Here is a 27,486-nt window from a genome sequence, read left to right as displayed (position 1 = left end):
TCACTGCAGACGCAGCACCAATCCACCTATCGATCTCACGCTCCAGTTTTCCCTCACTCGTGAACAAGACACCGAGGTACTTAAACTCCTCCACTTGGGGCAGGACCTCATCCCTGACCCGGAGAAGGTATACAACCCTTTTCCGAATCAAGACCATGGTCTCAGATTTAGAGGAGCTGATTCTCATCCCAGCTGCTTCACACTCGGCTGCGAATCGCTCGAGCGAAAGCTGAAGATCACGTTCTGATGAAGCCAACAGGACCACATCATCTGCAAAAAGCAGAGACCTGATCCTTAGGCCACCAAAACAGATGACCTCCACACCTTGGCTGCACCTAGAAATCCTGTCCATAAAGGTTATGAACAGAACCGGTGACAAAGGTCAGCCTTGGCGGAGTCCAACTCTCACTGGGAATGAGCCCGACTTACTGCCAGCAATGCGGACCAAGCTCTGACACCGCTCATACAGGGACCTAACAGCCCTATCACAGGGCCTGGTACCCCGTACTCCCGGAGTACCCCCCACAGGGCCCCCCAGGGACGAGGTCAAACGCCTTCTCCAAATCCACAAAACACAAGTAGACTGGTTGGGCAAATTCCGACGCACCCTCCAGGATCCCCCTAAGGGTATAGAGCTGGTCCAGTGTTCCACGGCCAGGACGAAAACCACATTGCTCCTCCTGAATCTGAGGTTCAACAATTCGACGGACCCTCCTCTCCAGAACCCCTGAATAGACCTTACCAGGAAGGCTCAGGAGTGTGATCCCCCTGTAGGTGGAACACACCCTGCAGTCCCCCTTTTTAAATAAGGGGACCACCACCCCGGTCTGCCAGTCCAGTGGGACTGCCCTTGATGTCCACGCGATACAGCAGAGCCACGTCAGCCAACACAGCCCCACAACATCCAGAGCCTTAAGGGACTCCGGGCGGATATATCCACCCCTGGAGCCTTGCCTTAATGCTTAAAAATAAAAAAATGTTACAAAACAGTTATTCTGTTCTCTAAGGTGGAATTTTAAGTATTTCATTGCGTGTGTTTACTGATGCAGGAGCTGCTCACAAAACAAACACCAAACGCTTTATAAGGTAAAAAACATCCATTTTTCTCCCCACAGGGTAAAGAAAAACCTCCTTCTCTGAACAGTCCTTGTCAAAAGGATTAAACGTGCTTTAAACCATCACACTGAAGCAAGTTTGGTCACAAAACCCCAAAAGAAACGGACTAAAATAAAATGTTTTAACCTATATGAAGGCTAAGCGTTTGTTTGGTGCTACAGATGTGACGGTACCTGGCAGCTGAGACAGTAAACAGCTAGTTATTGTAAAAAATAAGCTGTAATTACACTGTGACGCATCTTTAATGCTTTTGGACTGCTGGAGTGTGATGATAGCATGAGTGTGTCACTAAACATGTGTAATGAGCAGAGGAGATAAGTGTGAACAACGGCTCCGGTGACACCGCCGGCTGTGGCTCGTACCACAGATCAAAGACAGGTGGGACAGGAGAAGATGACTCACGGCGACGAAGATGAGCAGCTTGTTTGCAGTAGCTTAAAATAGACGTGAAATCTGAACATGTATGGAGAAGTTCTGAGAAAACAGATTCTCCTGAGTTTTGTTGATCATTAAGTCCTAATTAGTTTTGTTAGTGAGGGGAGACAAAAGGAAAGTTTTAAAATGCGGTGGGAGAAACCACGTGCCTCGGCTTTAGACAAGAGCAAAGCTGCTGTCTCTGGAGGAGAAGTGGAGATTACTTCTCTTAAGCGAGCATCAACATATCACTCACCTTCTGCCCGGCTATCATCACACGATCCCCCAGTCGGACCCCCATGGAGGATAGCTGAGTCCTGGCCTTCTCCGACAGCGCCGGAAGGGGCTGGCCTTGCAGCGTGAGGGGTGGCGACGAGCCAGGTCCTAAAGCCCGCCTCAGTAAAACCCGCAGCTCTTTGGCCACGGCGGCCGCATCCGCCATATCCAACGGCATGTCCAAGGGGTCGGGAACCACGTCTGCGGGAGTTTGTCCTTTTTCATTCTGTCAGGAGCAGGAGGGTGGAACAGGCATGAGCGAACGATGATTGTGATTTAACTAAAATAGTTTCATTCCGGAGGGGAGATTAGCATCATGAGGGAGTTTCCAAGCGTCTCGACAAATTTAAAAAAGCTCTCAAAGTTCTCCCGGGAGTCGCCTAAAGGAAAACAAAACTTTACCCCAAAATAATCAGGTTGGTTTCTAAAGGTCAAGGCAGCGTTGGGAGGAGTTGGAGGTCCAATTCCACATAAAATCAGATTACACAGCAAACACATTAAGACATAATGATGGTTAAAGGTCTCGTTCCCATGGAAACCGCGTAATCATTGGTCAGTCCAAGTCTCACTTGCATGCTAAAGGAAATTTAGTATTAATGGCTCCACCCACCTCTACTTGGGACCACCCACAGGAAGGAGGGAGTGGAAGCTGCTTGACATCAGAGGCAGCGAAAGAGTCGCTTTGCTGTTAGCCAATCAGCGGCAAGACGTTTTCATATGTATATTAATGAGCAAGACCCACCGTTTTCCACTCTCCTCTGACAAACTTCTACTTCCTGAAACAGGAGTGCCAGAGCTTTCTCCCCCACAGAAAACTCAGGGAATCCACCCAAGTCTCTCAGTCAACCAGATGTTTTAAAACGGCTAAAAATAAAGTTAAAAGTCAGCAGGAGTCCAACCTGAAAAGCTAAGTAAACATTAACGAGGTCAACATCGGGCAGCTGCTGGTCCTGAACCAACGCAAAAGAAAAGCTGCTTTTAGGAGTGAAAAGTCTAGCCTAAACTCTCCGCTTAAAGGGACTTTATGGAGTTTTGAATTTTTATGCTCGCGATTGCCCCCTCAGGCCAAAAGTGTAACGGCAGCTTCAATAGTAGGCTCGTGCACGCTGTACGTGCACACTCCTTAACGAAAATAACAGCTGAGACAGTCGACAGTCGTGTGTGTGTGTGCGTGCGTGCGTGCGTGTCCCGGAGGACAGAGGACAGGAGAACGAGCAGCTAATTAATTAAATAATTTGGTTCTGTACCTTTCTCTTCAGCACAGCCGACAAAGGTTTATGATGGGTCAGTCCTCCTGCATGCTCAGATCATTCCCTTCCCTTGCTTGAAAAATTGTTCCAAAATGAAACTTGAACCCACATCTTTTTTATCTGTGAATTCAATGCCGTTCAGCGAGTCTCAAATAAAAATTTGGGCATCTTACTGTAAAAAATATACCATTAATGTAAAAAAGAAACTCTAAATAAACTATGTTCACATCCAGAATCAAACCCAGGTCTTCTGCATGGGAGTCTGACGTCTTACAAGGTGAGCTACACTCTAGTAACATTTACAGTATCTGTAACATTTATATCGTTGATGACAGCTGAAACAACGTGAAACCAAAGAACAGTTCGGAGTGAAAATGGCTATTTTGTTGCTAATTTGCAGGAAATATCTAGAAGAAAGTTCTACAGAAAGTAGCTAAGGGTCCTCAGAAATGTAGCTAGCTTTGTCACTAGGCGTTAGGAACAGCGACAAAGTGGCACTGCCTCTCTCTCTGCTGCTAAAGCTACGGATAGCAAATGCTACGGGCGATGCCTGAGCGTGAACGCGCATGAAGCAGCCTGCTCGACCCGAGCATCTCTCTTTTTCTGTGATTTTACAGAAAAACAGGCAATCACAGTAAAAATGCCAGGGCTCATTCTACAGGACCAGGGCATTGCAGGAGAATGTATGAAGAAGACATTTATTATTTCTATACATGTTTTGGCTGTCACACTTCCATAATGTCCCTTTAAGTTTTGTTCAGTGAGAACATTAAATGAAAAGCTGTTGGTGTGAGCTACTTCATCAAAAGGTCAAACCGTCTTTCTTCAGGCTTCTCCACTCAAGCCACGCCCCCGGAACGCAGGAGTGAGCCGTTCCCGTTCCCGAGGGTTCAGTTCACCGTTTTTAGCTTCCTTTGTTTATTCTTGGGCAGACTGATGGATGGATCGTGATCCAAACATTTAGAATGAGACGTTCACAACGATGATGATGTTTTAACAGGATTGTACATTTCAGAGGTGATCTACTCATTTTTGACCAGTAAATGTAATGTATTGGTTTCCATCAGTGTGCGATACGCAATTCAAGCAAAATGGCAAAGAACAAGCTCCAGAAATACATCTCCTACTGCACCTTTAAGGCTGAAACTCTTAGCATCTTATAACAAACTGAATTTCCTTCTCAGGTACTTTCCATTAGTGTAAGGAGTGATGGTGGCGCCTCGCTGGCCCTGAGGCGCCAAAAGCAGGAAAACTGTATTATCTCGTTTGGTTTTTTGCTGCTTTACTTTGTGCAGAAAAGTACCTTCCTGGGATTTGAGAACGTGCACCGTGGCTCATTAAAACTGTCCAGGATTGATGATGATGTATAAATTTATTTGGTTTGTTCAGATGAAAGCAGCGTGGGGGCGAGAAAATACAAGCAGACGAGTTTCCCCACTTCACCAGTGCACGTTCACCAGTAACCAGTTTTAAAATAAGCCAGTTAGAGTATTTTCTTAACTATGGTGTGTATTTATGACTCTCCATACAAATTTGGTGGGTTCAGTTGAATAAATTCAGTTGTTTTAGCTCCATTAATTCAGGTGGAGAGTTGGGATCCTCAGCGGAGACGCCTCCAGCTCTCCAATCTTAATTTTTACACTCTGCTTTATTTCCATTTATATTATTCGTGTTCGGGCTGATGGCTAACATATTCTTTCCCATGAGCTGACAGACTTAACACATGCTTGTTATCAAATTAGCTGTGGATGAAAATGTATTTAGGAACTCCAGAGAAAACTTCTCAGCCTGAATGTTGAGGCTCAGATCTGAAGAACTGAACCTCAAACCCAAGGATGTAATATTCACTTTAGAAGTGGGGGGGACAGGGGGGGGGGGGGGGGTCTTTACAGTATGCTCCAATGGGAAACAGGCTTCAACACAAACGGTCGTTTTCCGCTTGGTCCTAGAGCTCAACCAGTGTTAATTTAATATAGCGTAATGTTGTTTTTGGATGGTAAAAAGTGCAGGGGTCAAAATTTGACTTTGGAAAATGTGGGGGGGACATGTCCCCCCTGTCCCCCCCAAAAATTACGTCCATGCTTAAACCTAAAACCTGGAGCGCTAAGATAAACTTCTAACAAGATATCTAATCAGCCAATCAGAGGGCAGCATTTATTAATCTAGACAACCTGCTGAAATTCAAACGGAGCATCAGAACGGAGAAAAAAGGATAGTGGCATGTTCACTGGTACCAGACAGCCTGGTCTGGTCTACTGGGATTTGAACCTACAACCATTCTCTAGCATCTACAGAGATTGGTCAGACCGGTTCCTACCAAGGCCTGCAGAAGCTTACCAGCTGCTCCAGATGGACTCCAGCAGCAGAAGACCAGGTGTCTCTCCTGTCAGGAAACTGAAGCTATAATTCCCACAGGATCACCCGACCTGGACCAGAAGATGTTCTGGTCCCACCTCAGGCCCCTCAGTCCCACCTGAGCCTGGTTTAAACACCACAGCTCACCTGAGTCTTGTTGCCAGCCATGTCCATCCTTTTATGGACCCATCTTATGATGCTGCTTCCAGCAGGATCACGCATCTCTAACTGGTTTCTAGAATGTGACTCCAACGACGTCCACAGTCACCAGATCTCAGTCCAGTCCAGAACCTCTGAGATGTGGTGGAACGGGAACTTCTAATGATGGACCAGAACTTCAGAAGGACACCTTCTTGGATCCACGACACCGAGAATTAAGGTGGTTCTGAAGGGAAAAGGAGGCCCAACCCAGAACTTATAGGGCATATCTATAATGAACATCTGAGCCAAAGAGGAGTAGATTGTTGAACCTCAACACCATCCTACTGAACCACAAGTTCATCAAGACGACAAGATCTTCCTCTTCTAAAAGTTATTTCTGCTCTCAGAACCAAGAAGCGTGTTTTTCAGAAGCTGATCAGCAGGAACACACGGGAACCTGATCCAGAAGACACCAACGTCTAAGAACTGAGAATTAGGAGAAGGATTGATGTGGAGGTGTGACGGGCGAGAGCAGCTCATCTGGAGTCTCTCACACACACACACACACACACACACACACACACACACACACACACACACACAGTTAACGTTGCTCCTCACAGTCTGCTGCAGCGTGTGTGTGTAGGTGTATCACTGACGAGAGCACAGAAATCTTCCACACTTCTACATTTTCACCCTTTTAAAACCTTCAGCCACATTTCTGTTGGTTGTGTTTTAATCTGAGTTTAAATCCTAATCAGGACCTCCCAGCGAGACCTTCCTTAAGCTCTGACCCAGTCAGCTTCCTCACCCACACAGCAGCCCCGCTGCGCGTTCGACTGTTAAATGATGATGTTCAGGAGGTGTCAACAACCAGCCTGAAGAGTTGTTTCAAGCCAAGAGGCGGCTTTACGCAGAATTATATCCACTACAGTTTATAAACAAACTAAAGAAAAACTCAGTTATGGTTTAACAAGTTAACAAAAACAGGCTTATTTTAAACTTTTTTATGTTTTCTCCACATTTTCTAGACTTCTTCTCGTCATCGTCTTCCTCCGCTTATCCGGGTCCGGGTCGCAGGGGCAGCATCCCAACTAGGGAGCTCCAGACCGTCCTCTCCCCGGCCACCTCCACCAGCTCCTCCGGCAGGACCCCAAGGCGTTCCCGGACCAGATTGGAGATGTAACCTCTCCAACGTGTCCTGGGTCGACCCGGGGGCCTCCTGCCAGCAGGACATGCCCGAAACACCTCCCCAGGGAGGCATCCTGACCAGATGTCCAAACCACCTCAACTGACTCCTTTCGATCCGGAGGAGCAGCGGTTCTACTCCGAGTCCCTCCCGAATGTCTGAGCTCCTCACCCTAACTCTAAGGCTGAGCTCAGCCACCCTACGGAGGAAACTCATTTTGGCCGCTTGTATCCGCGATCTCGTTCTTTCGGTCATTACCCAAAGCTCATGACCATAGGTGAGGATTGGGACGTAGATCGACCGGTAAATCGAGAGCCTGGCTTTCTGGCTCAGCTACCTCTTCACCACGACAGATCGGCTCAGCGTCCGCATCACTGCAGACGCCGAACCGATCCTCCTGTCCTTCTAAAGGATGAAACTAAAGCATCTTCAGGACTTTCTATACAAAAGAGCATTTTAAGAAGTGGATCTCCGTGTGAACTGAAGGAGCAGTACGAGCGAGGAAAAAGCCTTTTCTGCAGACATGCGTGTTGCTTCCCACTCGAGGAAAACTAATGTTTCTGTGGAATTAGTAGAAAACCTGCGATGGGAATTCCTGATCCAGTTGTTTCCTTTAATCTGTGATTTGTGTCCAGAAGCATTTTTCCAAACGCAACAATCAGAAAATTCCCAACAACCTGAATAAAAACAGGTAGAAAACTGATAAAAACTCAGTGATCGATTCGTGATGCCTAACATTTTATTTATTCCTGAGAGAAAAAATCTGCTGCCTTTGAGACGCGAGTGTGTGGCTTTTGTTTTAGTCAGACGTCAATGTCATCGACTCAAATATTTCAACAAACATAGAAATAAAATTCACTAGTTCAAATTTCACAAGATAAACTCTTAAGACCAGAAACGTTTAAATTTCTTTGATCTAAAGGAACAAAAAAATTCTGCATTTTTTTAAGATTTGCTCTGATGATTCTCTGCGGGGTCAGAGGACAGAAATATTCCATTAAGCCACTTCCAGGAACGACCTTGAAGAAGAAACTCTGGTTTTCAGTGAGGAGTCGCTCAAACGCACAGCGAACGGCCGCCGTTAGCCGGCGAGGAGCAGGAATGCTGCAGATCCCGTTTCCAGGAACATCAGCTCTCATTTAGAATAAATATCCAAAAGAGGAGCATCAAGTTCAGGAGACTTAAGAGTAGGGCTGCAACAACGAATAGATAAAATCGTTAAAAACTGATTATTAAAAGTGTTGGCAACGAATTGCGTCATCGATTTGTTGTGTCGCGCAACTCTTCCAAACCTGCAATGCAACTTATCTGAAGCTGTAAGGCATTTTAGGTGATAGCATGTTGTTTTTCTGCTATTGAACTGTTTTCTAATAACGTTGTTTTTAACAGTGAAGGAAGGAGAGAAAAACGTTTCCCTAGCAGTTTTTAAAAATGTCCCCATGTAATCCGATTAATCGATTAATCGTGTCGAGACCCCATCCGATTCATCGATTATCCAAATGATCGTTCTACTTAAGAGTAGAAAATTCAGCTGCAGATGTTCATTATTTACCACTTCCATGACTGAGGATGGACAAAGACTCAAACAGAAGCTGGATCACACCTAAAAAACTGGGTTTGGATGATTTCTCATTACAGTCAGAAGACCTCAAACTTGAACGACGCGCCGGTGACTGTGTGAGTTTTGAGCTCACAAAGTAAATTAAAGAAAGAAAAGGGCACCCGGAGCTCCTGGGATGATTTAGTTCTGATGAGTGGAGCGATGGGGACCTCCAGTGGGAGATCAGAGCAAAGAAAAAACAACTTTTAAATATCAAACCCACTAAAACGCGTCACATTCTACTTTAGACAAAAAGTAAAAGATGAAAATCATTTTACAAACTACTGGGACATTCAGGTTTTTATTTAAAAACCTGAGAAATATGATTTCTGATCCAAAACAGACTTAACTTGCTTAGAAGCAGCCGAAATATTCAAGGATTGTTTTAATCCCGTCTCAAACAACAAACTCAGATCTTTACATCTAGTCTTTGTTCTACATAAGACCTAGATTTGTTTTTAATCCATTTGGGATTTCTTGAACAAGTCACATGACTAAAACCAGAACGTGTGGTAAGAATTAGAGCAGCAGATGTCACCCCTAACAAAGACGGCAGCTGCACCTGAGCACAGGTGATTAGGCCTCGTTTCTCGTCTCGCTGTCAAAGGAGACGAGTGACAGGAATAAATAACTAGGGCTGCAACAAACGATTATTTGGATAATCGATTAATCGGACGGGGTCTCGACACGATTAATCGATTAATCGGATTGCATGGGGAAATTTTTAAAAACTGCTAGGGAAACGTTATTTCTCTCCTTCCTTCACTTTATTTAACACAACATTATTAGAAAACAGTTCAATAGCAGAAAAACAACATGCCATCACCTAAATTGTCTTATAAGGTGTATAGACAGAGACCCTAAGCTACATCTACAGGTGCTGGCCAGTAAATTAGAATATCATAAAGGTTGAAAATATTTCAGTAATTCCATTCAAAACGTGAAACTTGTACATTATATTCATGCAATGCACACAGACCAATGTATTTCCAATGTTCATTACATTTAAATTTGATATTCATAAGTGACAACTAATGAAAACTCCAAATTTGGTATCTCAAAAAATTAGAATATTCTGAAAAGGCTGAATATAGAAGACACCTGCTGCCACTCTAATCAGCTGATTTACTCAAAACACCTGCAAAGGCCTTTAAAAGGTCCCTCAGTCTTGTTTTGAAGGCACCACAATCATGGGGAAGACTTCTGACTTAACAGCTGTCCAAAAGACAATCATTGACACCTTGCACAAGGAGGGCAAGACACAAAAGGTGATTGCTAAAGAAGCTGGCTGTTCGCAGAGCTCTGTGTCCAAGCACATTAACAGACAGGCGAAGGGACGGAAAAAATGTGGTAGAAAAAAGTGTACAAGCTCTAGGGATAACCGCACCCTGCAGAGAATTGTGACGACAAACCCATTCAAAAATGTGGGGGAGATCCACAAAGAGTGGACTGCAGCTGGAGTCAGCGCTTCAAGAACCACCACGAGGAGACTCATGAAAGACATGGGATTCAGGTGTCGCATTCCGTGTGTCAAGCCACTCTTGAACATGAAACAGCGCAAGAAGCGTCTCGCCTGGGCCAAGGACAAAAAGGACTGGACTGATGCTGAGTGGTCCAAAGTTATGTTTTCTGATGAAAGCAAGTTCTGCATTTCCTTTGGAAATCAAGGACCCAGAGTCTGGAGGAAGAGCGGAGAAGCACAGAATCCACGTTGCATGAGGTCCAGTGTAAAGTTTCCACCGTCAGTGATGGTGTGGGGTGCCATGTCATCTGCCGGTGTTGGCCCACTCTGTTTCCTGAGGTCCAGGGTCAATGCAGCCGTCTACCAGGAAGTTTTAGAGCACTTCATGCTTCCTGCTGCTGACCAACTTTATGGGGATGCAGACTTCACCTTTCAACAGGACTTGGCACCTGCACACAGTGCCAAAACCACCAGCACCTGGTTCAAGGACCATGGTATCCCTGTCCTTGATTGGCCAGCAAACTCGCCTGACCTTAACCCCATAGAAAATCTATGGGGTATTGTGAAGCGGAGGATGCAATACGCTAGACCCAACAATGCAGAGGAGCTGAAGACGACTATCAGAGCAACCTGGGCTCTCATAACACCTGAGCAGTGCCACAGACTGATCGAGTCCATGCCACGCCGCATTACTGCAGTTATTGAGGCAAAAGGAGCCCCGACTAAGTATTGAGTGCTATACATGCACATTCTTTTCATGTTCATTCTTTTCAGTTGGCCAACATTAGAGAAACAAACATTTTTTCATTGGCCTTTAGAATATTCAAATTTTCTGAGATACCAGATTTGATGTTTTCATTGGTTGTCACCTATAAATATCAAAATTAAACGTAATAAACATCGGAAATACATTGGTCTGTGTGCATTGCATGAATATAATGTACAAGTTTCACGTTTTGAATGGAATTACTGAAATATTTTCAACCTTTTGATGATATTCTAATTTACTGGCCAGCACCTGTATCTGTGACCTAAAATGCTTGGTCCAAGTTAAACAGCTTAAGGGCAATTCTCATCTGTTTTGTTTGATCTCATCTGTTGACATTTATTTTAAATGTAGTTAAACATAGGCTGTGAATTAATCAAAATTGATCACCATTTCCAAAAATGACTGAAAAAATACCAAATAAAACAAAAGTAAATGAATGCCATCCTCCTTGCGATGATGCCCTGGGCAACTGCCATAAAGTCACATCAAGAAATGCTGCTGATCATTCCAATGATCCCAAATAGACTCACATTAGGCCACATGAAAGCAACTGAACCCAAAAATATATTAACCAGTATATAACTGCACTCTCACACAACACGCCTGCAGCAACAGTTAGGACTCCTCCCTCCCTTTTAAAAGCGTTTTTGCTTCTGAGGACATTGTGGTTGTAAAACCACATGCTAGTAGTCTGGCCCCGGTGTGATCAACCAGTTTCTGCGGGAATGTGACGGCAGAACCAGGGCCAGATTAACACTTTGTTGTACCCTGGGCAACAATATTCAAGGGCTCCATCATCACGACCCAAGGATCACCATAATGTGGTCACATACAGAATATTTTACTGTAATATGCAGTAAATATACTCAATACTTGAATGCCTGACAACACGTAACCCGCCCAGAGTAACCTTTGACCCACCTCGTGTGGACTGACCAATGAGGAGAGGGTCTTAACTTGAGGCCCTCTCTTCATTGGTCAGTCTGCATGAGACTGACTCTCAACTGACGTTCAGTCATAGGCAGCGAAGCGTCTCTGTGCAGCGCAAAAGCCCGGGTGGACAGTTTGTTTAATGTAGGGTGATCATATTTCCATTTCCGAACAAGAGGACAGGGAATCTGTGCCTATGACGTCACTCTATGGCAACGCCACACAAACCACGTTGGGACCCATTTTTTGTAAGAACTAAATTAATATCAGATTCTGCCAATAAAAGGGCTCCAAAACAATTCATATGTAAATATTTTGCATATTTAATGCAAAATCTCATTTTTATGCTTTAGTGCTGCAACAAGGTTTTATTAATAATAAATTATAATACCTTTTGTTTTACTACAGCATCGGTAAGCTTCCTGTGCACAGATTATTAAGGATGCTTGTTTCAGCTGTGAGATTAGACGATAGGATCAATGAAAAAATAAGTTGTCCCACACTCCATGGAAACTTTCAGAGAATCCACAAATAGTGGCTTTCAAATGGTTTTGTTACTTTTTGCAAGTTTAGAAAAGCAGCAGATGAGACAGCATGTCTGATAATTTAGTTTTTCATCTGATAATATTAGAACATGTCAGTAATGTCTGAGGGGCTTTTATAAACACCATATAACTAACACTACTGGAGAAGGTATGGATTACACAGAGGCTTCTGGGGAGCCCAGTTATGGAGGGGGGGGGGGCATTTTGCCTTGGCCCCCAAAATGTCTTGAAACGGCCCTGGGTGTGTGACTGAGTTTTGAAGGTGATCTGAATTGTATCAGATGTATAAATATGACGTGTATAACTTATTGTTTTTTACTGGTAAAAACGTGTAGTGGAGATAAATCTACCTACATTTTACTTTGTTTTCTTGTTTTTATTTAACTATTTTCCTGTCCTGTCTGTCTCTCATCTTCCTGCATCTCCTCATAATTCTCCAGAAAATCTGTTGCCTGGATTCTTACCTTTTCACCTCATCAGTTACTTTTGAGCAGGTCAAAGAGATCTCCTGACCGCAAAGCGCAGAGCGCGTTTTCGATGCTGCGTGAGGTGACATCACCACAGCACAGGTGATGAGCTCCGCAGTAGCGCGCTTCAGGCACAAATAAGACAGAAAATAGAGAATATGTGCAGACAAGAACGATCGTGTGCTAATTATAGTTTTTTGGTTGCGCCACTTTGAGAATGGACCGTGCGCGGGAAGCAGCAGCCTGGATCGCAGCGCAACAATGCGGAACCGGTTCGCAGCAGCGCAAGTCTGCAGGCTCTCCCTCGCGCTGATCTGCGGCTCTCCCTCGCGCTGATCTGCCGGTACCGGCTCTGTCTCGCGCTGATCTGCGGCTCTCCCTCGCGCTGATCTGACTTGCTCTGGTCTGTGCGCAACGGCGGGCGGGAAGGGGGGGGTGGGGGGGCGCTTTTGGAAGAGTTGTGCGACACAACGAATCGATGACGCAATTCGTTGCCAACGCTTTTAGTAATCGATTTTCATCGAATTTATCGATTCGTTGTTGCAGCCCTATAAATAACCACTCAATTAGACTCCAGCGAGTCTGAAGAAGCAGAGCGAACAACAAAACTACTTTAAACCATGCAGCAGAACTTACGATGAACCCGTTTCCTTACTCAGAGCCGCATCGTAGCACTGAAGGTCGCAGGTTTGAACCCGGCTGCTGCCTTTCTACATGGAGTCATTGCATGTAGGTCCCCTCCCTGCATGCCAAGTTCACTGGAGACTTTACCTGTGCCCATGTGTCCCTGCGATGGGCTGGAGTAACCATCATGTTTCTACGGCGACCCAGAAGGGACAAACCAAATGTAAAGACTGACTTATTTATTTTTTTACTTTACGTCTACCTCACGGTCACTCACCAAGGAACAAACCGAGAAAGCAACAAGAAGTGAACAGGAAGCTAATGATGAAACGGCGTCCCAGACTAGCCTGGCTAGCATTAGCATTTAGACTCAAGCGAGGAGATCAACACCTTTCACAAATAAAAGTCGCTAAGTGCCTCACAGTAAAACCAATGCAACACTGAACACAACCATAAACAATCATGAGCAAAACAGAACAAAATAGTCTTTCCTCCGTTTATAAAAGATGCAGGGAGACAAAATCCCAACAGCAGCAGGAGAAGCCGTTAATCACCTCACACTACCTGATGCAACCAGACGCGGTTTCTAAAGTCATTTCCTTCATCCAACTCAGAAAAGCAGCCCGACGCTGTGTGAGCAGAAAACCTTCCTTACTCTGAAAGCAGGGTTGGCTCCGAGCTCCAGCAGACATCTGACAGCTGACGAGCACAGGTTGAAGGCAGAGATGTGCAGAGCCGTGCCAAAGTCAAAATCACTGCAGGTGGCATCAACCTCTGCAAAAACAGGAGGGAAAACGGTGGGGAGGGGCGGTGTTTCTACAGAATCCACCTGTAGAAACACTAAAGGAAGCGTTCCTTCCCCTCGCTCTCACCTCCAGGCTGGGACGCCTCCAGCACCAATCGGACCAGCTGGGGAACGTCAAAGTAGGCGGCGTAATGCAGAGCCCTCATGTTGGTCCAGCGTGAGCGGAGGTTAGGATCAGCACCCAGGGCCAGGAGCTGGCAGGCAAATCTGGCGGCCGTCTCTGCATCGCCTGAGGAAAAGTCAGCGGCAGCCAGCCTGTTACACACACACACACACACAAGTACGTACACACACATACACACACACACACCACTATAAACACTAACCGATGCCCGGAGCTCCGGCCTTACAGCAGTAGTGCAGCAGGGTCATGTCGGTCAGGCCGTCCCGATCGTTCACACCGCAGCCTCTCCTCAGAATCTGTTCAACACAGGAAGTGTAGTGAGCCACAGAGGACCTGGTGTCAGCAGAGCGTGACACTAAAGCACATAACTCCACTCGCTTCTGATTTAGACAAGACGCTGACACCGGAAATTCTCAAAGGTGATCCAGGACAGGAAATAATTGCCGACTTAAACCCTGAGAGGACAGGTTCTCGGCACCTTTTACTGCATTGCAGGTGCATCAGATAGAAATAGTTTGTAAGCGTGTCGGCAGGGAATCCATCAAAAAACAAACATTCAGAGTTTTACTGTGAGGTGGCTTTTAAAGCAGCCTGGAGCTGCAGCAGCAGAGCAGTGGAAGGGTCACCTCCATGCCGATGACGTCTATGTTCTTCTGAACCTGGGGCACCCACTGCCTGAGGACGGCGAACAGCTCGGGGATGGTGGTGTTGGGATCCTGAAGGATCTCTTTGCACTGCGCCTCGCTGGGGTCAAAGAAGGAGAACTCTGGAGGTGATGAGAGGGACAACCACAGTTAGTTTGTTGTTCCAGAGCGCGTGAGTGAGACTCTGCACGGCAGCAGCCCGTTAATCCGTTCACCTTAAGAAAGACCCCCGCTGTCCTGCAGCAGCGGGGGCAACCACGTGTCGACAGACGGCCCACGGAGGCTGCTGCCACCAAAGCAGCAAAGCTAACAATAGAACTCAGCCGGATTTTCATTTCACACCAAATGAGGACTTTTAAATAATCTACATGCTTCACTGGAGCCTATGGCGAAAACAGCATCAACTCCTTCCGCAAGCATCACTCACACGTTTGAAGATGGAGGACTTTCTGCTGTTAGAACGACGACGTAAGCAGACATCTGCAACGACGTCCCAGAGTAAAATCTGAACGATTTAGAGGCTGTGAAGGATCACCTGGGGTCCTGGTTGGAAAATCAGTCAACAGCCAAAGGAGATCAACGCTGTGCAAAAGTCTTGAGTCGCTTTAGTTTTATTTTGACAAAAATCAAAAGTTCTGCAGAATTTTTTTAAATCCAACAGTTTTATCTGTTGTTGAACAAAGTGAGATTTGTTAGCGAAGCAGGAAAAATAAACACAAAAGTGTTGAGATCTCATCGATCTGTGGTGGAACGTCTGCTGCAGCCATCCGATTACTAAACACAACAAGATCCAAACACCCAGCATTCAGACAACACTTCAGTAAATGTTAGCATCTGTTGTCGTTTACCACATTCTGGTGTGTAAAAACAGAACTAGAACAGATTTCATAAGGTCCTGAAACCAGGAACATCACAGCTTTAGTGGCAGTTTGGATCCTCACCACAGTCATCGGGCATGGGTGCAGACGCCACCTGGTGGACGACGGCCCGCTGGTGCGGCGTGGGTCTGGTGCTGCAGCCCCGGACGGCGTCCCCTTCAACGGGCTCGGACGCTTCCTCCTTTGTCATCTCCCTCTCAGGGACAGAAGCTGGAAACAACATTAGAAAGTCTATTCTGGGAAGACAAGTAGGTCTGATTTCTTTATAAGAGCAGCTGAAGCACATCAGAGGTCTCTGAAGACAAGAGCTTCACTTTCTGAGAATAAATCTACATGTTCTAAGCTACAAGCTAATGTCAAAACATCAGATGGAAAATACCTATCTAACCCTAACACACACACACACACACACACACACACACACACACACACACACACACACAATTAGCTAACTGTCCTGCAGGCTGACACTCACTGCTTTCTTCTCCACCATCCTCCTTCTTGATGACCTCCATGAAAGCCTCCCGGCTGAAGCTTAGCTAAAATCAGGGGACACAGACCGGGTCCAGCAGATGAAGAACATCCAAACACAATCTCTTATAACACACCCTCTCTTTTCATTTACACCCTGTTGATCCCCCGGCTCCCAGGCTCAGAAGCCATTTACAGCCTGCACACTTTAAAGCTGTGGTGGTCTCACCTCTGACCTTCTCAGATAGAGTTTCACTCTCGCCGACCAGACACGGCACCGCCGACCCCGCCGCCAACAGATTAGCCCAACAGATGAGTCACGGCAGCGAGAAACTTGGCCGCGGGGTGATGGTGCAAATAAACACCGCAGGAGAGGGCAGCAGAGGGGTGGATGTGATTAGGACTGCCCTTTCAAAATAAAGGCCCGTCTAATTCCAATTTACACCCCACCCACTTCTACAGTCTTGTCTTTGCTCAGAACACAGAGGAGAGGAAATGGCCTCAGCAGGATGCAATTAACAACAAACATTTAAATGAACTAATTATCATTATTTGTACTTAATTATTGCTGCTGACAAGTGAATTAAAGTCCATGCATGAAAGGCAGGAGAAGCTCAGTGTGCACCTGATTTTATTATTTATTGGCCTACTGTACACCTCACTTTGCATCTCACTGTTTGATTTCTGCTTGTAGGATCTCCTGTAGCGTACTACTGCAGTCCAGGCAAGAATTAATTAGTATTATGATTATAGAAATAATAATTATTATAAGAATTACTTTTCTGTTGCCAGATCAGAGTTGGAAAGACAGAAATGTGTCGTTTGGGCTCTAAATTTAATTCAAGTTCAATTCAAGTTTATTTACATAAATCATGACAAGAGTCGTCTCGAGGACCTTCACACAGTAAACACTCCATTACAGGTCAGGGGTCTCATTTATCAAGCTTGCTTACGCACAAAACGGGGTCAGAAAACTGCGTAAGCAACTTTCCACGCAAACTTTGGGATTTATGAAAGAAAACTTAGCGGAAAAATGTGCGCAACTTTAAGTTGACTAAGGACCTGGCTTACGCTTCCTGGCTGCTGAGAAGGATAAAATGATGAAATCCTACAGCATTATCACTTGTACTGCTTCGTTTTCACACAGAACAAGACCCCCCACACGCACACTCACACACATGTGCACCTGCACACACACACACACACAGCCTGAAGCGCAGAATACGGAATGCTGAATATCAGCAGGAGGACAGGTTGAGACAGAATGTCATGCGTCTGTGACAGTGTGTGTCCTGTCACTGTGACCCGATTGATCATGCGCCCTGGCTACTTGTACAGGAGGGATCTCTGTTTGGCTGACTGGTTAACGCGTGTGACTTTCACCCGGGAGTCTGGGGATCAAATCCGGATTGGACCTTTTTTTTTTATATATCAGTTACAGATCTCTCTGAAGAACTCAGCATTGACGGCTTCAGCAACGCTGTGCCATTCCGTGGATTTTCTCTTATTTATTTTGCAAAAGCACTTCCTTTCATTTCTCCACCTCACCCACAGATACCTCAACTTCTGCTTGTGAAGTAGCGCTTCCTTGACCTGCGGTCGTGATTGAAATGCTGCAACAGCCGGCTTATGTATATGCATGAGATCCACAAGGCACTTTGCATTGTCTATTTAAGGCAGAAAGTGGGCGTGGTGAGGGCGGGATGTGACTAAAATGCAGCTGAGAAACATTCTCGTTAGTCTCTGATTTATGAAGCGGAGATTGCGTGCAGCTGTGCGTATTCCATGTATGATGGATCACAAACCTACTTGGCGTAAGTACATGTTTTAGCTGAGCTTAAGTACGGTTTTAGTACGGATTCTGCACAATTTTTGATAAATGAGACCACAGTTCATTAAGCCAAATCAAGAAAAAGTTTCCTGTATAAGGAACCCAGCAGGTTGCATCGAGTCACTGACTAGTGTCAGAGTCTTTACAGCAATCTTCATACTAAGCAAGCATGTAGCGACTGTGGAGAGGAAAACTCCTTTTTAACAGGAAGAAACCTCCAGAGGATCCTGGCTCAGTATAAGCAGCCATCCACTCGGCCGCGAACCTACCCAGCAAGAGCTGAAGGTCAGAGCTGGATGAAGCTAGGAGGACCACATCAACCGCAAAAAGCAGAGACGAGATTCTCCTGCCACCAAACTCGACACACTCCACACCACGGCTGCACCTAGAAATTCTGTCCATAAAGATAATGAACAGAATCCTTTAAATGTTTAAAACCTCAGATGAGCAAACTGCAAGTTTTCTTTTAAAAATAAATAAATAAACAAACAAACTCGGTTACCTAAATATCCTACAGCGCTTCTAATTTTCAAGCTAATTTTTGTAACATAATTACTGTAATACAGCAACACACTAATAAAACTGTCTTTTTGCCAAGTGCTGCACTGAGAGTGAAGAAAATGATGTTTTGAGTTCTGGAGTTTTTCATGCTTGAAGGATTTAGTTGAGAAGTTTGGTTTAGCAAACCCTCTGAAATGGTCAGGTACAGGTAGGTAAGTGGTGAAAAGGTATAAATAAGTGAATAATAAATAAAACCAGAACTTTGGAAGGTGAAGAGGACTGTTACTTGAAGGTAACAGGTAGGAAAGTGTGTTCAGGACTTTTACACAGTGCTGTGTGTACTCAGTACTATGGCTGCACTATATATAGTAAATAGTTAGAGCAGTATCAGTGTACACAATAGAAATACAAGACGCAGAACTTCTCATCTATTCTCTTTGAATAAAGTCTACTTTCCCTGGCTCATAAATGACTATATAATTTTATAAGTGTTATATAATCATATTTTGTTGAATAAACAATATGTTCAGATTCAAAGTGTTTTAATTCTGATTTGTTTAAATTTGTAAAGAGTAGCTAATAAAAATAGAGTTCACTTCATGAGCTAACGAGTTCACAGCCAGCTTACTCGGTTAGGCCGACCGGGTGAGCAAGCACTTGGGACCATCCTCTTTTGACCTCAAGGTGAAAGCTTTTCTGCAACGCTTGCGAGTGGTACCAGACACTACAGCTCCTCAGACGTGGAACGTCCAACTAGCAGACCCAAGCATCTCATGGCCGGTGATATCTGTATTCAAAGAGAGCTGCGACTCTGAGATTCCAGTAGCCACTGCATCCAGTGAGTGTCATCATCAATCTGGCTGCCTCTTCTCCTGACCACGGAGAGAGACCGTCCAAAACCGGTATTATATACCTGCACACTGGCGTCGGATGGTTTTTCATGAATAATCGATAGCTTATTAAACCATACAGTCATACTGATTTTAGAACCGTGACATCACAAGATCTCAGATACTTAAGGTTTTGCTACAAACACCTAACTTACGTTCCATCACTTAATTCATTGTCTGTTTCTACAACCATCATGTCATTCATAATTTGTCATGTTTAATCACTAGTTTAGGAAGATAGTTTATTAAAATGAATTTAATTCCATTTCCTCGACTGTCTGAAATAATATGGTGTGTGTTTCCCTGAATAGTCCAAACCTAAGTTAATATTATATTAAAAAATTCAAAGACCAAGCAGATTGATAATTCATAATATTTATATGGAGCATCACATCTTATTGATCATTTGATAAATGAAGCAACAATCCACCATACTGCAATTAAGTGTTTTGATAATAAAAAACAAACTTGAGTAAAAATTATAGCTTTATCTCAAGTTACAAATACAGTCAGAATATGTATTATTAAAACACATATTTTGTTTACTTCAGCTAAGAAATATCTACAGTCTGCAAATCTTGGAGTGTAAAGCTGAATTAGAAAAGATTGTTCACATTTTGGACTTTAAAAAGTTTGTGCTGTGAGGTGATGCTGCATCTGTGATATTTTAGAAGTCCGCTCCCCTTCTCTCATCTAGCTAAAGGCTTGCTTTGTTCTAATGAATTGTTGGATTTGTATAATTACTATAACCTGTGAGGCGTTTTGGTCAGCTCACATGCAGTTTTTAAATGTGCTCGATAAATAAACTGGTATGGTGGAAGAGACATCATCTAGAGCGGTATCTCTCTTGTTGTGAAGCACTTTGTGGTTTTTATCCTGTGAAAAGTGCTACACAAATTACTTACTTGTATGGTTTATCTAATATTGTGCAGTACTAAGCAGCAGCTTTTATATCTTCGTTAGGGTTAAGTTTAATTTGTGTGACATTTAGGAATGAAAGCCAGCATTACACCAAGGTCACGTGTTTGCTGCCTTGAGATTAGGACTTTGCAGTGACAATGACCTCCTTTTTCACTAAGCTTTCTGTGGCTGTCTCCTGTTCTCACTCAGTCTCAAACACTTGGCTAAACATGGCAGCTGTATGTTTACCACTGTAGCGATGCTACATGTGGATGCAGTCAGCTGTCCCTTTTCCTGAATAGTTCAACTGTATCAAAACCGAAGAGAAGACAGGAAGATGGAAAGTGGTCCAAATGTTCTCAGTTAGCCCACTAGCTAGCACAGCTCGTTATTTTAAGTCGCTCACGTGCTACATGCTGAGACAGACCCAATCAACGTAAACGAGAGCACCTGCGTGCATCCCGTTACTCTGCAGCCAAACATTACCTGTTGAAGCTACACAACTTGTTAGCATCGTTAGGTGATGGTGGACTTGGACTTTCTAGTATTAAAGGCTACCTGATGTTGGTTAACAAAACAGAAGCTGTGCCTCTTATTTCACCAAACTACGTCTCTGACAGCACAAATAACCACATAGCTATTTTAAAGCCCAAAAGGAAATGTTAATGTACATCAGTTAGCCAGTTAGCGTATGATCAAAAGTTGTGGGTTAAGCTGAGGTTAAGCACCAGTTAGACCACTATTTAACCAACTGCACCAGGTAGTATCCGGTATCTAACAACAGTTAAGACCAACAGTATTTCGAAAATCAAGCACTTTGTAGAAGTTGTTTCCACACTCACGTTAGCTCCTTAAATTAATGTTGGTTGGACCAACAAGCATCTCTACAAGCACTGACCGGATGTAGAGAAAATATTTTTTTCATTTAAGAGTAAAAAAGGTTTCGAAAACACGCGCACACATTACCTACAGCTCACAGCTCGTCTAAAATCATTGGTAGCTGGTTAAGCTAGTAGCGGATTTTTACTCCAGCAATCCTACCGTTTCCGGTCTCAACCTTCAGAGCAAAAGCCGCTAACACCCACTTCCGACCTTCGCAACAAAAGCAAATTAAGTCGTTGAATATTTTGGTAAATTTTGTTAAAATAAAGTTTTAATTAAATATATTCATATTATACGTGAGATGTATAGCTTCATTTTTATCCAAATTAATCCATAAAACAATGATGGATGGGTTTTTTTGTGTGTCGAAATAGATTAAATGCTAAAAACCCAGATTATTCATGATGGGATAAACAATATCTTTATTCAACTCAAAATTAAATTAAAATACTTCATGATTGTGAGCTTGAGTATCACAATTCACTAATAAAGAGCAGGAAGACCTTCAAAATTCCAATAAACTTGTTTTCATTTGGAATTAAGAATTTCTGCTAGCAGTTTCCGTGCTAACGTAAACACGTTAGAAACGGGTGATTACTTGTTTATGCTAGTTATTACTTGATCTCGCTTCGTTCTGCTGCCCCGGAAATGAAAATGGAAGGAGGAGCGTCGGAACCGGAGTCCCAAACGGAGAATCCCCGCTGTGTGCATCCTTCGAAGGACCCAGCCTACTCGGCCGACGTAAACATGTGGCAGATGCGCGCAGACCGGAAATGGTGAGTTTATAAAGTCCCTGAAAAAAGATGAAAAACGTTTTTATTCTCTCAGGAATAAATCCGAATGTGGTCCACAGGGAGAAGAAGTGGGGATTTCTCAGGACACTGGACTTCACAGTAAGGAATGAATCGTCGACATACATATATGGACAATGGGTTTCCATAGGCTCCAATAACATATTTTTGAAGATAAATGGGAGGTGGCCACCACCGCCATTTTGACCGTGTCACAGGTTCCGTCAAGCCCAGACAATTCCACAAAAGGGAAGAGAGGTGGAGCTGAGGGTGGGGCTGTAAGGCTGGGATCAACTGGACACCCGGTCGAACTAGCTACAAGCTAACCTGAAGCTAACCCAAAGCTAATGCGGAGGTGGGAGCTAAGCTAACGGAGGTAGCAACCTAGCTACAACCGGAGTTAACTGTGCACAACACCAGAGCATCTGAGTCAGAGATACGCCGGGCTGACCGCTGGGTAAAACCGGGTGGAACACAGAGGTCTCCGAGAGCTCCACAAGCTGGCAGCCGCACAGCAGACAAGGGCCGCTGCGGTCTGAGATGTGCAGAGCTGCTGCTGGGGAGAACCGGGTGGAAAGGTTTCTATCCCAGAGCACCACAAGCCGGTAGCCGCACAGCAGACAAGCGCCGCTGCGGTCTGAGATGTGCAGAGCTTCCGCTGTGGAGAACTGGATGGAAAGGTTTCCATCCCAGAGCTCCACAAGGCGGCAGCCCACGCAGCACACAGAAGCCGCGACCTGCGGGGAGGAGAGAACCGGGTGGAAAACAGAGGTCTCCCGAGAGCTCCACAAGCCGATAGTCGGAACCCAGCTCCACCAACATGTTATATTTCAACCCATTTTCTAAAATGCAGCATTGTGTAAAATGGGTTTTACCCTATTACATTTAAATTTCACGGTTAAACAGTACATGTTAAAATCTAAGCTCAGCTGGGCAGTGACCTAAAATACATAAATATAATTTTACTTACCGAAAAAAATGAAGTGGAGACTCCTTGGACGCTCTATTAGTGCAATTAATGCCACAGCAAGTCATTTTGTCCAACAATTGCACAAATAATATCCAAAACAGAATACACAAACACAGAGACTCAAAATCCCGGAACAGTTTCCAGGCCAGACCGAGGCTCTACTGAGGCCTTTCCACGGAGCTAGCTCTGTGGTCACGTGGGTCTGATGCTCATTAATTATACAGAATTTTAGGCTTTTAATACACTTAAACAGAAGAGTGAGAAAAAATTCACCCCCCTCAGAGTTGTCATGAGTGTAAACTAGATCATTTAAACCAAAAACATGTTTTGGTACCAGGCTGTAAACATGTTTATTTCTGCTGTGAAATTGGTATTTTTAACATGGGAGTCAATGAGGATTTGCTCGCTTCCGACACCAGCCCCCAGCGGATGAGGGTGGAACTGCAAGTTTTGGTACTTCCGGGTTGAGACCAATTTCTGAGCTGCATTGTGGGGGCTTGGAATGAATGAAGGAAGGAATATTTTATTTGGGACAGTGCATGTTAATGAAACATACATGTAGGGATAGTATGAATGTAAACACGCCAGATTGTGGCCTAGGGCTAATTTCCATCTGTAGTCCTGAGATGGTTGTCACATTAAAGTCCAGTGACGTTAACAAAGAGTTTGTTGACAAGGAAATAAATAAATTTAAAAAAGCCGTCAATAAGACACAAATATGAGATTCTGGGTTCTCTGACATTCAGAAAGTGGTCCAGGGATACTAAAAAGTGGTCCAATGGCATCATTTAAGTGAGCAGTGATAAATACTGAGGGATACAGTACGGTAGTAGGCCCATCGGTGAGGATAGCATAGTTCACATTTTTAGCATGCATTATTACAGATTTTGTGTAAGGAGTACACACTATTAGCATACAGGAATTGCATTTGTAGTGACAATATCTTGGTTTCATGATTATGTTTTTGCACCGTGGTTACATAGCTGATTTGACCAGAGCCATTTTTTGGTTTCCGATTTGAATGTGGCGAAGGTGGAACATTTTCCAATGGATTGGGGGAGGCTGTTCCACTGGTGGTCACCCTGTACTGAGAAGACTTTCTGCCCAAATGTTGTTTTTCTGTAGGGGATCACTAAGTCCCCGCGTGATGATGTGCGGGTGGCTCTTTTTGAGGTGCCATTGTATCTAATAAAGTCGCTTAGCGGAGGTGGAGCGAGAGAGTGTAGTACCTTGTATGTTAGACACAAGTTTTTGAGTTTGATTAGATTGTCTAAGCTGAGGAGTTTATGCTTTTTCAACACGTGGCAGTGGTGGTGAGCCTTGGGTTTTTTATCAAGCAGCTTTAGGCTTCTTTTTTATTGTGTTATGACCGGTTTTAGTGTAGTTGGGGAGTTGAGCGACCAAGTTGTCAGGCTGTATTCTAAGTGGGAGCTGATCATCGCGTGAAAATAGATCTTGGCAGTCTTTGTGTCTAGATTGTTCCTGATGTGGTTAAAGTTTTCATTATTGAACTTGAGCAGAAATGCATTTGATTTTTGTTGATTTAAGCGTTTTCCTTTCAAAATTACATTTGATTTTTGTTGTTTTAAACAACGTTTTGTGAAGTACATGCATACAGTTTTGGAGGTGTTTAGTAGGAGACAAGATTCATTTAACCAGTCGTAGATTAATGATGGAGCTACTGTTAGGTCATTACCAGCCTGTTCGATGTTGTTAGCTTGCAGGTATATGATGACATCGTCCGCATACATTTGTGTGTAGACATTTTTGCAGACGTCAGGTAGGTTGTTGATGGAGAGAGAATAATATTGGTCCAAGAACCGATCCTTGGGGAACGCCGGTCTCAAAGTCAAATTCAGTTCAAATTCAAAAATACTTTATTAATCCCAGAGGGAAATTAGAGTTTCAGTACACACAATTCTGAGATCAGACATACATACATGCATACATAGACACTTGACAAGAATTGGTGACTGTGGTGATTCGCAACCCGAGTCGCGCTACCGTAACAGATCAAGAGGGTTTATATGAGGATAGAGTCAGGGGGAGGGAAAAAAGGCACTTCACAGTTACCCTCAACAGAGAGGGTGGCTTTCCTATGCAAAAAAACACCTCAGACAGATATGCACACAGACTTCAGACATTACACAACATAAGTGCCCGCTAGGTGGGGAGGTAGGGTTGGGACTCTCCTCACTTCAGTGCGTGTAGCCGCATGGAGCAGCGCTCATCACCTCCATTTGGATAGGGGAGGGAGATAATGGGTTAGAGGGCACATTGACTCCTAGATACAGTTCCACGGCCTTCACCGGTCAGTCCCGCCCAGGCTGGGATAGGGGGAAAGAGTTTCCATAGCGACGGCAGCATTCCAAATTTCTTCTGAGGGGGGTGTTTTCACTTCAGCCTCACAGACTCAAGGGCACCAGATTCAGATAAGAATTGTTTTGGGGACAGACAGAGATAATTTCCTCTCTGCCTTAGAATTCTTTAGGTCTCCAACCCCTCTGGATCCAATAATGGTGTAATTAATCCATCCCAATCCGTGCTGATCCAGCACGCAGTCCAGATGTGTGGATTTTGCTCCATCTAAGGCCACGTACTGTTTACGTTCACTTAGGTAGGAGGCAAACCATTGAAGAGCTCGGTTGGAGATGTTAAATTGAGTCAGCCTGGATAATAGCATGCGATGGTTAACTAAGTCGAAAGCTTTCTTTAGATCTAGAAAGACTGCCCCGACGCAGTGACTCGTCCAGAAAGCTTTTCAGGTTCTCTATTAATATGCACAAGGCTGTTTCTGTAGAATGATGGGATCTGAAGCCGAATTGCATTCTGTGGATTGATGGTTTGGTCAAGATGTGCGGTTAGAAGTTTGACTACCCATTTCTCTCCATATTCTCATGCGGTGGCCGGACTGCAAGTCTCAGGCGAGGTGGAAGCCTGAGAAGGTGGTGTGGAGAGCTCCGATGTTGTGGTAGACACTGCAGTGGTGGGGCCGTGGGTCCTGGCGTGCGATGCGGTCGAGGTGATCCCTCGTGTGGGGGGGTTGTATCCCTTCGTGACGGTTGTAGAGCAGGTCCCAGGTGAGATGTAGCCCGTGGTTGTCAGCGTAGGTAGGTGTGCCGGCTTGTTCACAAACACGAGAGACACGAGCGTTCCTTTTACTGAAGTTTAATGCGGTCTTGCATCTTCTTTATCTTTACACCACATGAACACCATAGAACTAATGAAAAAGCATAAATCATGTACAAATTAACAAGTTAGTTGCCTTAAGTTTGCTAACATACAGAGTTTATAAATAAAGAATAAACATACCACTTTGGCCTGCTAGTAGACAAACCGGTAGACTTCAAAACACTTAACTTTCTTCTCAAATGTTCTTAATTTGCACAAATTTGTCCGTTCGCATCACTAAAGTCTGAAGCTACGAGAGACAGGAAGTGACGTCACAGCGCTCTTAAACACAACTTATCAAATAACCCTATTCAAAATTACTCAAACATAAAAAATGATTAATTCTGTGCACCTTTAAATGCTATAAAATGTATTGAAAACATGAAAAATAATACTTTAAATAAACATGTTAAATAAACTTTCTAGGGCATTCACAAAATCACAGTGCCATCTTGTGGTGAAACCTTGAACAAAAAAGTTGCTTAAACTGCCTTTTCAGTGGGGACCCCGGTTGATGTGGCAGATGGAGTCGCGGTGTTGTGAGAGGCTGCGCCGGCTTCCAGAGTAGCCGTGGTGGGTCTCTGGCTAGGAAAACGAGTGTGTGTGTGTGTGTGTGTGTGTGTGTGTGTGTGTGTGTGTGTGTGTGTGTGTGTGTGTGTGTGTGTGTGTGTGTGTGTGTGTGTGTGTGTGTGACATGATAACATCACTGTTACATGACTAAACAATTAAACAATTACACACACACCCCCCACCCAGAAACAGATAAACGTCAGGAAACAAGATGGAGAAAAGTTGTTAATATCGGCCCAATACCCGTATGTTATATAATGAATAACATTGCCGATATTGATGCGGATATGTAATGCATCTCTATTGTTTTTATATAAAAATGCTCTTTAGCTTCTAATCCTCCCTCCATGTCTACAGGGAAAGCCAAAGCAAGAGGACCCTTTCCACAGCTACGTGTCCCTCTACTCGGATCGTTTTCCGAAGACATCCAACCAGACCTACGGCAGCAGGTTGTTCACACCCCTGGGGCAGGAGCTGATCAGACTGGACAGGTCGTTGTTCTGGTGCAAAACACATCAACATGACCCTCGGACGTCCAGAGGGGAGTCAACAAACGCCTCAGAGTGGAGCTCTGCTCATATTAACCATTAAAATAGAGACCTGGATCAGGAAACCATTTTTACATTTGCACGAGTTTTTGAATCTAGTTTCTCTAAATGGAGTAATAGATTGTTTTTTCTTTCAAAGACACAAAACAGGCCGTCGAAGACATTTCACTGATGAAGGCAGAGCGAATCAGATTCATGTCACCTGAGCTCCATCGGGTGTTTAAAGTTGACAGTCTGGCCAGAAACCTGATCTAAAGACGAGTGAAAGGCTGGGACCACGTCTGCTCCGCGGGTAAAGCCTGCATACAGAAAAAGATGCTCAAAACAAGGAAGACGGCTGAAAAACAAAACAAAAGAATAAGCCCGTGTTGT

At 44.3% G+C, this 27,486-nt stretch overlaps 2 protein-coding genes across 7 annotated transcripts in view; one reads left to right on the top strand and one right to left on the bottom strand.

Annotated features, from left to right (window-relative positions):
- LOC107396123 (CAP-Gly domain-containing linker protein 4) overlaps window positions 1–21,236 on the bottom strand; it is a 33,697-nt gene extending 12,461 nt beyond the window's left edge. The window contains exons 1-8 of one of the 6 annotated variants that reach the window (XM_054730181.2): window positions 21,025–21,206; window positions 16,065–16,128; window positions 15,653–15,799; window positions 14,694–14,833; window positions 14,270–14,363; window positions 14,011–14,172; window positions 13,794–13,912; window positions 1,787–2,032 (exon numbers count right to left, since the gene is read on the bottom strand). In XM_054730181.2, coding sequence (XP_054586156.2) covers window positions 1,787–2,032; window positions 13,794–13,912; window positions 14,011–14,172; window positions 14,270–14,363; window positions 14,694–14,833; window positions 15,653–15,799; window positions 16,065–16,104 — 948 coding nt within the window. In that variant the 5' untranslated portion in view covers window positions 16,105–16,128; window positions 21,025–21,206. The other 5 variants (XM_054730180.2, XM_015975674.3, XM_015975676.3 and 2 more) reach the window with 5 other exon arrangements.
- Window positions 21,237–21,600: 364 nt separating this feature from the next.
- cimip5 (ciliary microtubule inner protein 5) lies at window positions 21,601–27,188 on the top strand. Its single transcript, XM_015975677.3, has 3 exons — window positions 21,601–21,840; window positions 21,918–21,957; window positions 26,924–27,188. Exons 1-3 carry the CDS (start codon window positions 21,713–21,715, stop codon window positions 27,155–27,157), a joined length of 402 nt encoding a protein of 133 aa, XP_015831163.1. The 5' UTR covers window positions 21,601–21,712; the 3' UTR covers window positions 27,158–27,188.
- Window positions 27,189–27,486: the final 298 nt, after the last annotated feature.

This window comes from Nothobranchius furzeri, chromosome 18 (assembly GCF_043380555.1).
Source record: "Nothobranchius furzeri strain GRZ-AD chromosome 18, NfurGRZ-RIMD1, whole genome shotgun sequence".
NCBI lineage: Eukaryota > Metazoa > Chordata > Actinopteri > Cyprinodontiformes > Nothobranchiidae > Nothobranchius > Nothobranchius furzeri.
Note: the sequence above shows the minus strand (reverse complement) of the source record. Positions and strands in the feature narration are given on the sequence as shown.

What these genes read in the sequence shown, in the direction of transcription:
- cimip5 (XM_015975677.3), top strand. Translation starts at nt 21,713, where the DNA reads ATGAAAATGGAAGGAGGAGCGTCGGAACCGGAGTCCCAAACGGAGAAT. An exon ending in ATGCGCGCAGACCGGAAATG is followed by an intron (nt 21,841 to 21,917) that starts GTGAGTTTATAA and finishes TGTGGTCCACAG; the next exon opens with GGAGAAGAAGTGGGGATTTC. An exon ending in TCAGGACACTGGACTTCACA is followed by an intron (nt 21,958 to 26,923) that starts GTAAGGAATGAA and finishes CCATGTCTACAG; the next exon opens with GGAAAGCCAAAGCAAGAGGA.